This window comes from Symphodus melops (genome assembly GCF_947650265.1).
Source record: "Symphodus melops genome assembly, chromosome: 14".
Taxonomy (NCBI): Eukaryota; Metazoa; Chordata; class Actinopteri; order Labriformes; family Labridae; genus Symphodus; species Symphodus melops.
Genome location: NC_136704.1, coordinates 13,473,478 through 13,487,048, shown reverse-complemented (window position 1 = coordinate 13,487,048; position 13,571 = coordinate 13,473,478). Strand labels below are relative to the sequence as shown.

General features: G+C 40.5%; 1 protein-coding gene across 2 annotated transcripts in view; it reads right to left on the bottom strand.

Moving 5' to 3' along the window:
• Window positions 1-13,571, bottom strand: part of LOC306835013 (contactin-associated protein-like 2) — a 195,939-nt gene that overhangs the window by 69,203 nt on the left and 113,165 nt on the right. For both annotated transcript variants that reach the window (XM_079361383.1, XM_079361384.1), the window contains exons 10-11: window positions 7,159-7,308; window positions 577-739 (exon numbers count right to left, since the gene is read on the bottom strand). In XM_079361383.1, coding sequence (XP_079217509.1) covers window positions 577-739; window positions 7,159-7,308 — 313 coding nt within the window. The remainder of the gene's footprint in view (window positions 1-576; window positions 740-7,158; window positions 7,309-13,571) is intronic.

The following is a 13,571-nucleotide window of genomic DNA, read 5'->3' as shown; positions in this document are numbered from 1 at the left end:
TCGAGCGATGTTTATCTTATGTAGCTTCAGCAGGCTAACAAGAGTAGATAAAATGGTATTGCCATGGTTAGCAAGCTGTGAGCAATGAAGAAAGAACGCTGACGACACTTGCTTTGAAATTTGAAAGTGACACTGCTCTCATTTGCTGTATCTTCCATGGAAGGAGAAGGCCTCAACTACTGCAGGGATGATACACATAATGATAATAGGGAGATGGGAAGCACTGGAAGTCACAAGTATGGGTATTTGTAGTGGACATCTCAGTACTTTAGCAAAAGTTCAATCATGATCACAGTGAGCCTGTTGTAAGCCATCTGTACAGCAGCACTAATGCACCACATTTTGCAATAATTACAAATTCATACTACATTACCTCACATTAGCAATGCTCATTTGAAAGAAATGATAACAGAAGGAGGCAAGCAATGCAAAAGATTAGACACAGGCATGAAGAACTATGTGAATGGGATTATTTTACCAACTGAAAAAGATAAAATGATTTAAAAAAAAAAGTCATTTGATTCATGACACCTCGATCGTATGGATTTGCATGGAAGTTAAAATGATCACTCTTACCTGTCTATGATTGCACACATGTCCAGACTGATGTTCTCAAAAGCTCCTATGGAGCCTTTCTCCACAGCGTGCAAATCTGCTGGTTGGTTGTCCACTACGATCGCTTGCAGGCAGCCCTGGAAGGAACGCAGGGACGGGGAGAACGGTGTCTGCAGGAAATACCCTGAAGGTTGATAGATGGAAACGAAACAATCAACTCAAATGCAACTTTATTATTCTTTACTCTTATCCAGGATTGTTTTCTGCCATGGCTGCAGCCTAAAATGCCTGACTTGCAACAGCTTTTTTAAAATCTGCAATATAAATTGCAATAATGTGAGGCTTTCTTTGTGTGCAACACATTAAACATCCATTGTGAGCGACAGGGACAAACGCTTCAATAAAAGTTAACGATTGGCTGGGAGAAGCCCTTGTCTACAGACAACACTTCCAGTTGATTTTTCTGTGAAAATGTTCGATCAAATGTCTAAAAATTGAATGAAACTTTAAAGCCATTCTAGGAGGACTGTTAGAAAAACAATTGTCCTCAAGATACATAAAACTTGACCACTTGTGAAAATTGGTTGATTGCACTAAAAAGGATTTTTAAGTCATCTTGTTTGTCGTACACAACAATGGTATTTATCTGGATGCTATGGCGCTGTCATTTACAAACAAAAAAAAAAAAAAAAAAAAAAAAAGCTGAAGGCATAGGAACTGAATACTGACCAGTGTTTGAGAAGGACTACCACTAATGTCAAAACATTAAAATCAATAAGCTGAGAAAGGTGACGGTCAATACAAACAGATGGTTTTTCTATTAAACACAGTCTTAAAACACCTCATCAAAAGAAGACCTTGTATCGACGCAGACATCAGAGTTAACAACACCATCATCCTTGACGAGGAAACACTGACCTGTCCGGTGTTCTGTTATTGTCACTTTTTGAAGCCATGAACCTTCATCTGCCCTTTTGTTTAAAAGCTTATCCACAAGTCCCATCTGCCTTTATGTCTGTGCTAAGGCTGCAATAGACTACGGGACATTTAGGCTTTACTATATACAGAACCTTTATGTGATACAAGAGTCAATGGCCCGTCCAGAGGTAGCACCAGGCCTTGACTGAAATAAGTACAAGGCTAGGACACAACTGTGAGTGTAACAGTGTTTGTGTGAGTGAGTAAAAGTCCATGGATATATGGTAGGTGTGTATTCTACATAAACAAATCAGTGGACATGCATCTGTTTACAGTAAACGTGTCTGGACATCTGCAGGTGTTATGACAGCACACACAAGCAGCTCAAGGAGAGGAGTGCCTGAGATTCAATCTGAGCCACAAACACTCAGGTCACTCATAAAACACTGTCTCTCAATGACGTCTCCATCATCATGTTGTTATAAACTGTCACACTCTCTAGCATACCTGTTAGCCTCAAGGCCAACGCATCTCAAAGGCTTGTTACAGAGGGCGTGTGTGTGTGTGTGTGTGTGGACGGGGATGTAGGGAGATGGATGATAAAAGTACAGCAAGTAAAATGTTTGCGCCTGTGTGTGTGCGTGTGTGTGTGTGTGTGTGTGTGTGTGTGTGTTTCTTCATCTCCTCACATCTTAGACTTCATGCCCTGCTTCTTCTACTCTACACCGGTCTGCTGTCATTGGATCCTCTCCATCTTTCGCCTCCTCCATTTTTCTGAAAATGTGTGCTCAATCAGGCCATTTGGTCGATTTTTCAAAAACGTATCGTTAAAACAGCTGACCAACAATGACCAATACTCTTATTTTCTTCCAAACAACCAACCTGTGAACATGTTCATTACTCCATGAAAATGATTTTCAAAAACGATATCATTGCATGATTTAGACTGCTGTATAAAAGCTGCTGTGTCAAACAGGAAGACCAAGAGGAATGAGGCAGAGTTCAAGATAGAACAACATTTATCAAACAAAAGGATACATCTGTTCATCGTCCAGCTATCATACACACCAAGGATGTCTGATCACACTTTATTTCTTCCCCTGAATGCAACTGTATTGTCTGGTTTTTAGTCAAAAAAAATAAATTACATCGGCCCTCAGGATCTGAACCAGTCCCCTGCAGTCTAGTTGGTACTCTATCCCAGCCTTCCTTTGGTGCCAAAAAAGAGCTTCTTTTACAAAACACAGGAAGAGCAGCACCTCTTTCTGCTTCATGAACACCATCTGACTGACTTGTCTATCCCTCAGGTTACAGAACACTTGTTTCCACATCCCAACATATTTATGAGGAAGCCTCTTCACTGGAAATCAACCAAAACGTAGGAGAAGGAAGAAAAAAAGTACAAAAAATAAAAATAATCTGAGGATACGAAGCCACAAAATATTCAAACAGAAGAAATAAAACTGGCTTAAAGAATTTTTTTTTTCTTCACAAATCCAAATTTTCCTTATAAAATATCAGTGAAATGCTGCAACACAGACGTACAGTATCAAAGATAGGTTTTCAAACATCACTGCAGTCATGTCAAGGACAAAATGTACCCACCATGGTGCACATAAACAAGACTGTGTGCACTTAGAAGAAAGTGCACAGCGCTCATGTCGAGATAGCAGAGGCTGCTCTTTGATAAATGTGGGCGTCAGAGTCTCATGTCTTATTCATCACATGCTTTAAGGTGAAGAAGAGAAGTGACACAATGTAAAAGCTGGCTGGAAGTGTGCAATATATTATGATTATCTCTGATATACATGTTGGAAGTATACTGCACATCCTCAATGCTTGGCGAACAAAATGAATAATTTGTACTGAAAATACTTTAAAGGCAGATTTTAAAAAGTCAGACAATTCTTTTGCGCAATTTTCTTTATAGTATAATGGAGAAGTAAAATTTAAGAGTTTCTAGTATTAGTTTGTCAATTATCAATCCATATTAAATCAATATGAGAGAGAACATGATTTGTGAAATTTTACAAATTAAAACAAAACAAAATTTACTTTTCTGGTGTAAAAGGAGTCAAAGCTGGAGGTCGTAAAGGAATCAGAGAACAACCCTCTAAAAACAATCTGATCACCATTTGACAATGGTGGAACGTCCCATGATTGACATTTCCTTTATTATGTCCATCCATTTGTGAGTTATGGCTCTGAGCGTGTTCATATGTGTGACTGTGAGTGTCCATCTGTCTCTCTTCTTGTGAAATTCAATTTGTGGATGTCTCGTGTCGGTCACTTGCTCATTTCTTTAAGTGCAGCATCAGCATTCAGAACCTACCGGCCGTTAAATGGGCTTTTGGTTCAGGAGGATGCATCTAAAAGCTGACGCTGAAAGTAGGGGTGATGACGAGAGCGGGCGACCTGGCTGAAGAAAAGGGAGGAGAGCATGCGGGCCAATAAGAGCAAAAGAAGAAACGAGCTGGGACTGGGGAGAACATCTTACAGAAAATAAAACAGAGAAGACGACAATTCAGGAAGACAGGATAGTTGAGGACGATGGAGACTGAGAGGCATATCTTTTTCATTCCTCTAACTCAGCTGACCAACATACACACACACACACACACACCTATATGTGTGTGTGTTTTTCCAGACCATCGGTCATACATGCCCACTTAGATACAAACCACCTTAAAATAGACAGTTTTTGGCATCATTTCCTTGTTGTGTCTGCTCTTTTGAACAATTCGTCACTTCCTGAATTGTAGTCGCTCAGATAGACATTCCAAGGAAGAAAAAAAAAGATACATAGACTTATTTAGCCTGCAAGCACATTCATGCACACACACACACACACACACACACACACACACACACACACACACACACACACACACACACACACACACACACACACACACACACACACACACACACACACACACACACACAGACACGCACAGACAGACGTCAGTTGGCACTTTTTAATCTTTAAATAAGGGGTGTCCAAAGTGTGGCCCGGGGGCCATTTGCGGCCCTTCAGGGGAATTTCCAATTGTTTTTTTGTTCATTTTCAAAATGAAACTTTGCATATTTTTGATATCATTTTATTAGAAGCTGTTGTGAACCTTTTGATTCTGATTTACAAAGCTTTACCATTTATAAAAATATATATATTAGAAAAGAATAGTTTAAATATTTGTTCATGACACCAGTATCTCCTCATTAAATATCCTTTTCTCACACTTTTTAGTTTTTTTGATGTATTATATTCAGTGTGATGAACGTAAAAACAAGCTGAAACGTACAAAGACAACACAAACAGAAATCTTAAACACAGACATATAGGACAACAGGTTCTGTGTAACTTTTCTGTCCAACAACTTAAACACCACATCACAAAACCTTATTGAAAGGGAAATTATTTATTTTCTTTTTTTTGTTGTTTTTGGTAATGAAATCAAGCCCTTTGGATGTGTGGTAGGAAACTGGAGCATCCCGGTGAAAAACCTACAAAGGTGTTTTTTTTATTTTTTTTTTATAAACCTTATCACAGCTGACATTTTGAATTGTCATGGTAAATCAAAATGTTAGCCATATAGAAGGTCTTATTGTTGGGGGGAGAGGGAAGAAGGTTCTTTCTTTTTCTTCCAACTCTCAGGTTTTCTCAGTCCCAGGAAGTGCCGAGCTTTCTTAAAACGGGTCTTCTGCTGCTCTGGCTCTTGAGGCTGCATTGTTTCGACAGCTTCAGTAGCCTCTGCGGTTTCTGTTGCTCCCGAAGTTCCTACAGTTTCCGTAGGTCCCACAGGTCCTGGATTTCCTGGGGCTTCGGCAGTGACATGGAGGATGGTCACTCCCATGCATGAAGGCTCGCCATGCTTCTCCTCACAATTTGCTTTCTTTTTTGTTGGAAGCGTGCGACCCTCCCTGTGAGCCTCCAGTTCACTTGAGAGCTCCATGTTTCGTAAGTTTAGGAGCTGAATCTGGGTTTTCAGCTCCTCCACTTCTTCACACTGGAAGCTCTCCTTCTCCATGTTGACCTGCTGCAGGGTATTGACCTTTTGCTGGAGGACGACCTTTTCAGCGTTCAAATTGCAGATTGAAAGCTGGTTGTCTGCCACAGTGTTATGGAGAGACTTCATTTCGGCCTCAAGTGCTTTCTGGCGGCTCTCAGCCTGCTTTGTCAGAGCCAGCACATCGGTTTGGTATCTCTGGCTGTGCTCTTCGTTGGACACTCTGAACTCCTCCAGTTGTTCTTGGAGAAGCTTTCTGTTGTCCTTCTTCTGGAGCTCAGCAGTAAACTTGTCCTTGATGACTTTCTGATCACTGAGCTGAGTTTTCAGGCCCTCAAGCTCAGTAAAGTTCATCTTCTCCTTTTTAAAAGCGACCTGTTGCAGGACAGCAATCTCCTCTCTCGCCTTCTGACTGAGGACATCCAGTTCAGCTCTCAAGGTTGAAATCACCTGCTGGTCTTGGGACACTCTTTCTTCGTGAGCCTGAGCTTGCTGCTCATTCTTGCGCTGGAGTGTCTCCACCAACTGCTTGGCAGCGAGCGTTTCGGCTTCATACATGAGCTTGAGCTCATGGTGTGAAACTTTGCTCCTGTCCAATTCTTCTTGGAGAATCTTATTTTTCTCCCTTTCACTCTGGAGCTCCTCTGTGACCTTCTCAAAGTGTGCCACCTTGAGCTCCACATAGTCAACATGAAGATCTTTTTTCTTCCTCTGCTCGTTGGTGTCATTCACTTTCTGGGCAATTTCCTTGAGGGCTTTCTGCTTTACCAGATCTTGCTTTGCCTCCTCCAACTCTTGGCTGGTCAGGAGTTCATTCTGCTCCTCGCAGCAGTGTTGTGTCTCTCTCTGCAGCAGATCACAGAGGTTTTTCACATGAAGTCTTTCGAGCTCCATGTCTCGTCCATTGCCCTGCTGCATGACGGTATTGCTATTCCATCCTGGGCAGCTGTCTTGCTTATATCTCGGCAGCAGATCACAGAGGTTTTTCACATGAAGTTTTTCGAGCTCCATGTCTCGACCATTGTCCTGCTGCGTGAAGGTATCGTTGTTCCTTCTTTGGTAGGTGGGTCGCTGCATTTTCTTTGGCTGGTTATTTAAGTCACAAAGAAATGCTGCTGTTGTTTGTAAAGTGTCTCTGAAGAACAAACGTGTTAATCGGAGGTGATAGTTGAGTTTTCTCTCAGTGCTGCCACTAGTCGAAAGGTTCAAACTCAACTGACTGTCTGGACAGCTGTTGTCTCATAAAAAGACTTTATGACTGATCAAAGACACTTAGAATGGAATCAGTCGTTTGAAAACATACAACATACATCAATATGGGGTCCATAGGAGACAGATAGTTACACACATTCACAGTACAGTCATTTTAAAAACCAGTTACAGCAGAGTGCATTTTCTTCATGCACCTGCTTTCATTCTAATTCATCAAAGCTGAACAAAAATATAATGTATTTTTACAACAAAGAAACCAGACATTAAGGTTGCCTGGTGGTACTTTGAAAATAATTGTGAAACAGGTTCAGAGGTTCAGATTGACGAGACTGTAAATGGATGTTTAATGGATGCTTTTTTTTTCAGTTTCCTGAACATCTTACACTCTGATGCCTCCCTGATGGACACTCAAGAGGAATGTGATGGGATGTCAGTGAATGCAAATGGAAGTTGGGGCGACCCTTACCTCCCAAGTGATAGGTTCCTCCCGTGGTGACGCTGAGAGGTGAAGTGGAGCTCACAGCAGACGCCTCCTCACCGTCTGTCGTCAACATGGCAAAGTTGTCCTTGGCGACCAAACGGATCGAGTGCCACTGGCCGTCGTTTAGGCTTGAACCTAGAAGGAAATGAAAGTAAATATACAAAAAAAAAAAAAATACACAAAAAAAAGTAGAACTTTTTGCAGAGTAAGGTTTAAGCTGACACACAAGACCATCCGCAGAGAATCCGGATTCATTCATCCATGGTAGGAAATGTGAGTGGTGAAGCAGAAAAACAATTTATGTCTGTGATAAGATGCTATAGCTCTCTTTTTACCTTCTGCTTTGTCAGACCACCATTTTTTTTCTCCACAATCATGACACCTCAGAGTTTTTTCTACCACCTTTTTGCCTCTTTCCAAAAGCCTGAGAAAGTTGGCTTCAGAAACAGTTAAGACAGGATACGAAAAAAGGAGATTTATGAACTGCCTCAGCCTCATTTTCACAATTTTCACATTCATTTCAATTCCCTCTAATTTCTCCCTTTCCTTCTCTCTCCTTTCTTTCTAGCGTTAACCAAGCTGAGAGCAGTGTCCAGTCTTAAGGCCCCTGAGCTTCAACTCCATTAACTCACAGAGAACCCTATTTGCGTCAGTGAAACGAGTTTGTTGCTTGCAAGCTTTGAGCTCTCTTTGCAAGTGCATAAAAGTCTCTGCGTGTGCATGCAGGTTTTGTACTCTCCTTTACTCCCTTCTTTGTGTTTTTGCTTTGCTCCATGTAAAATGAGTGATGTTGTAGAAAAGGACATCACGACTGGAGCCGAGAGGGAAGCCGGCTCACTCTCATCAACCTCTTGTCTATACATCACCTCTTACTGACTTCAATCTCTATTCATCCTTCCCTCCCTGCTACCTCTCTGTCCCTGATCATTGTCGGTGTCTCTCCATCTTTATTTTCTGCCCTGTGTTTCAGTTTCTTATTCACCTCTAGTGACCATTAGCAGTATTGTTCATCTTTTTAAATCTTGGCTCTGCTTCATGCTTCACAGGCTGTAATACATTGTTAGTGAGGACACTGCACCAAAGTTCAAGGTACGGTCCTTTGCAAATCAGTTGCAGCAGAGTGCATTTTCTTCATGCACCTGCTGTCAAGGCAATTGCTGTTCATGCATTTCAGAATTTTGCCTATATCAATACATCAGAATCTTGCATTTATGAGCTTTCACTTGCTTCATCAGTGCCTTTGTATTGTACTGTATGCGAGAGTTGCTGCCTATAAGCCACCATCTTCATTGTTTTTTTTCTACCCAGAATGCACTTGGAGACCTTTAGCTTTCTTGTCGGTGGGGAGCCTACACTAATTAATCTCCATCAGTGGGGGGGACAGAGTGTGGCGTCTGTAGAGGAAAACCACGTGTGTGTAAAGGGTATGTGTTTGCAGGTCATAGCAGTGACCGAAGTCACTCAGAACAAAGATGGCCCCCTGCTGAGAGGTTTGACTGCAGGTTAAATGCACACAAACAGAAACGTGCAAAACATACAAAGCTGTGCTACCATTTGATCATGAAAAAAATGCAAAAAGTCGATCCAGGACCTTTGGTTATGGCTGAACCCATAACCAAATTTCTGACTTCAATAGTTTGATGGTATCACTATCACACTCTCTGCTCCCTCTCTGTAACCTCTTGAGTGTAATGGAAAATATAAACTGTGCAACCTCATGTTTCCTCATCTGTTTTCCATCACCTGTAACAGCTGTGAATGATGAGCTTATCAGTTAGAGCGAGGTGGAATCTTCGGTCTCGCTGCAGCTAACAGAGAGAAATGTGTGCTGCACTGTCTCTCTCTGTTTTTCTATCACACGTCAGACGCACAGGTTCAAATGAGACACTTGGGGGCCGTCTGCTGCAGGTAAGACCAACACAGATAATCACAGAAAGTGGAGGAAGGAGGGAGATTCGACGAGATGAGACTGTTTCATGGCTGGCCTTGATGTTGTTATTCCTATGGAGTTGTCTAGTTGCAGGGTGGACAATGTTTTCACTTCAATTAAAAGGTGTTGAGCCGTGGGCTCAACTATCAAACTTCAGTGGCAAATGTGTGGTCTCGCAGTCTGTCTGAATCATCGAGTGTGTGTTTTAGGATTATGAAAAACCTGTCAAAACTGTCCTGATGTCTGTTTTCCCACCTTTTTAAAATCCATTTAAACATGAACATTTTGTGTGGCCAGCTTTAAGTTTAATCAGATTGCATCAGATTATATTTTTAACAATGGTCCCCAATCGCCCTCTCAGCGTTTCCCCGACCATCAATTTAGGGTGGCAGACCGACACTCCCAAGCGACGTCTCTCCTCTTCAAAAGATAACACAAAATACTTTTTTTAATGGAATTTGCAGAATGTAAATTCACTCAAGAGAAGAGAAGGTTTCAGTTTCTCAGAAGATGATTAAATTGACATCAAATTATCAAATTACACAAGGAGAAGAAACAATATATATAGCAAAGCAGAATGTGATTTTATTTTTGCCTGAATGATTTCCCTTGGAAGAAAAAAAACTGTGTTGAGTGTGGGTGTTCAAACTTTCAGAAATCAATGTTGATCCACTTTCTGTAAGAAATCTCCTTTCCTCTCACCTCCTATATTGATTCTGTATGAAGAGCATACACTTTGTCTGCTTTGGATTTATGGCACCCTCAGTTTATCCTCTCTCATCTCCCTCTTTCCTAAACATTCGATCCTGTGAGGTATTTTGGAGAGCCTTAAAAGTACCACACAGTCTAAAATATCCAACAGTTTAAGTCCTGCAACACACAAATACAAAAACAAACAAGAACAGTGACTCTCTCTCTATGTGCCTCAGGTCTTTACTTTATTGTAACTCTGGTTGATTTCTTCTCAGACTGTGCATGTAACCCAGCGTTTTTTTTTCTATGGCTTATGGTAACTCTGCATGTGAAAGGAAATGAGGTTATTACATCAAACTGGGTTAATGTTTGTGAACACCTGCATGTAAGAACACATTTTTAACACAGCTAAATATTGTGGCTCTGCAGGTGTTCGAACACATCTGATGCTAAAAGTGGATTTTAAACTTTTTTTTTTTTTTTTCCAATGAAGATATAGTTCTGTGCAGTTATAACATTTCAATGTTGGAGTCGAAAAAGACAGATTTCAGAAATAATGTCGAAAAGTAATCTGAGTGACGGAGGGCAAAGCAGTTTCAAGAGGCCTTCTTGCAGAACAAACTTTTAATAACATCTCTAGAGAAAAGCCACACAATGTTACAAGCTGCAAAGAGGCAAAAGAAAATCAATCACACCTGCTGTTCAAGATTTTTTGCCATTTCTGCTCTTGGTTTGAATGACTAAAAAGAAGAAAATGTTTGCCACATCTCAATCATCCACTGCATGTGAGATTAGTTTGCCTCATTTCTTCTTGTTACGACCAATGATCATAATAGAAAAGAAGAAGAAGAAGAGAAAGCTTTGTGAAAATTCTGTTCATATTCCTTACCATTGAAATCTTTCGTCTTTAAAAATTGAACAACAGCACAAATATTCTTCCTCACTTAGTAAGATGAGAAGCTCCTCGGAAATTAGATATGTCTCTGCACAAGCACTGGAGACAGAGCATTTCCATAGAAGCGATGCAAGGACTCAGTAATTCTATAATTAATCGAGAGTGTGATCAGAGAAAGGCGTCGTCAACACACAAAGACAAATACCAACGCTCGCTTCTGTATCAGGTAGAAAAGGAGCTTAGAATATGAACAAGCTTGGTACTCTGAAGGAAATGCTGAACATGATTCTAGACTCAAAAAGGACTGTTGTTTTTTTTTCTTCCTTAACCTAAATATCTTTTTCTTTCTGAATACACACAATAAACACAACTAAACAACAAGTATTATTTGTTAAAAGAACAAACTCAATGAGCAGTCGATGAGCCTCATGAAAATGTGGTACGGGGGTGCGCTGGTGGCGCAGCGGTAGCGCGTGCGACCCATGTATTGAGGCTCGGTCCTTGCGCGGGCGGCCTGGGTTCGAGTCCGGCCTGGGGCTAATTTCCCACATGTCTCTCCCCACTCTCTCTCCCTGATTTCCACCTCTATCCACTTTCCTCTGTATAATAAAGGCCAAAATTAAATCTTTAAAAAAAAAAAAAAAAGCAGGTGGTACACAGTACAGGCAAGTGTCCTTTCAAGGTTTGGAGTGAAAATGTCCTGCTATAGTTAGCATGTATACCTCAGTTTTCTTTTTAAAAGGTGAATACATATCTCGGTCTTCTTGGTCTGTTTGTAACTTCACGAGGATACCATAAATTCCATCTATCGACAGATTTGTACAAAAAGAAATGAAGCTGCTAACTATACTGATCATTCTGAGTATAAACAAATTTTCCATTTCAGGACTTATTTGATTCTGTGATTATAAAGAACGCCATTGTGTTGGTTAATGAAGCTAGAAAAACAGTTAATTGATTGCTATAAAAGGGAGATGAAGAAGATAGTTTTCTTCATGCATCCATATCAAGCTTTAATTTGTTTTCTGATTTCTTTTTAAAGGGGCAGGGAATGGCTGAAACATTTGGCTCACCTGTATTCATATTACATCCACATTGAGGGAAATATCACGTGTACAACAGTTCAACCAATTAAGAGGTTTCTACAAGTTTTTCTCTGACAAGTCCAGCAATTACAGATAACAGCTCACACATATCTAACTCTGATACACTCAGTGGTTAGTGTCCTAAACAAACAGATTCATGTTATTCATTAGACAAAATGTTTTATATCATGCACCTATGTATGTCACATCCCCGGGTTTCTGTTTATTTATATTTGCCCTCATGCTCCATGTCTTGTGTTTTACTTTGATACTCATCCTGTGTCTCGTTTCGGGTTTGTTACTGCATGCCCTTCCCCGTGTTTCACGCTCTGCTGATAACCTGATGTTTCTCACCCATGTCTTGTTAGCCCCACCGCCTTTCAGTATATAGTCTCTGTGTTCCAGCTGTGCCAGTTCGTCTTGTTCTTTGTATCAGCGTTTGAAGCATTCTTTTGTCTAGCCATTCTGATCTGATCCCGTTTAGTTTTTTGACCTTGTTTTTGCCTGCCGATTTGGACACCGTGACCTTGATTGTTTGGATTTTGTGTACCGACCTCTGCCTGAATAAACAGACTTCGATACTGTCTGTTGTCTTGAGTTGTGCTATTGGTTGTTCTGTGTCCAGCCGTGACAATCAATGCTTCTAAATATGCACTTTAACAGAAAGTGTTCCATTTCTTTGTATTGTGCAGACCGTCTATGTTGTCTTCTCTGAAAAGATAATTTGCTCCAATGTGAAAGCATTCTTCTGAGACTTACTATCTACTTTAAATGCAAGAAATGTCCGCCTTAGATTGTTGCAGAGCTAAATATGCTCAAGGATCAGTGGAACGAGAGTGTCTGGTATACTTTCCAGGAGATGCCGAATGATATGTCTAAATAAGCTGTCATTTACAGGCAGCTTCAGAAACAAACTCGCCCCACTGGGAGAAGAAGACGGAATGTGCAGTCTCTGGAAGAACAACTTTTTTTTCTCTCTCTCTTAGCATGTGCTCATCTCTGCGTCTCTACCCATTATATTTTTCATTAAGCAGGACCAAGCATTTCATTACAAGTCTGCTGAGCTTCCAGTCTTTAGAGCCTGAGAACATAAGTGGCTTTTTTTTTTTCGCATAGAGATACAAATAGAAATTTAAAAAAGAGGGCTTGTGTTTGTGTGTCTGAATTATGTTGGTAATACTGATGTAAAAACAGGCTCAAGACCAATTAGCCTAGAGGTTAACTCAGTAATAATCCCTACCCCCTGGGCATAATGGCCTATTAAAGCAGCAGTGGGCAGAATAAGTGAGTGTGTTTACATAAAAAAGTAGTAGAAGTAAGGTAGGCCAGGTAAGTCTGGTGGGATACAGGAAGAAAAAAGATCAGCAGGTGAATCGTGCAACATGTCAACACTCTGGTAAAATGGTTTTAAATAGTGGCTTGCATTTTTTCTCTCTCCATATGTTCACTTTAACATCAGGTTATCGTCAGAGCATGCAGGAAAAAGGATCTCATCGCTAAGTTTCACAGAATCTCCTTTTTTGTAAACTATACTTTATCATTTACAATTTTCTTAGTGTTGTATGGCTCACATGACGGATGAGACGGATTATGTGGAGAGGTTGAAAGGAGATCTAATAGAGACCAAAAGGAATTTAAACTGAGTCTTTGACTTTTGTGTTTTTCACAGGGAATAAATTTACTGTACCCGTGTTTTAGAGTTTAAGAATCATTTAAATGAACAGACAAAATAAAAAATAAAAAATGTGGTTGTTCCCTGAATTATAAAAACACAAACCTTTTGCCTTCCTGACAT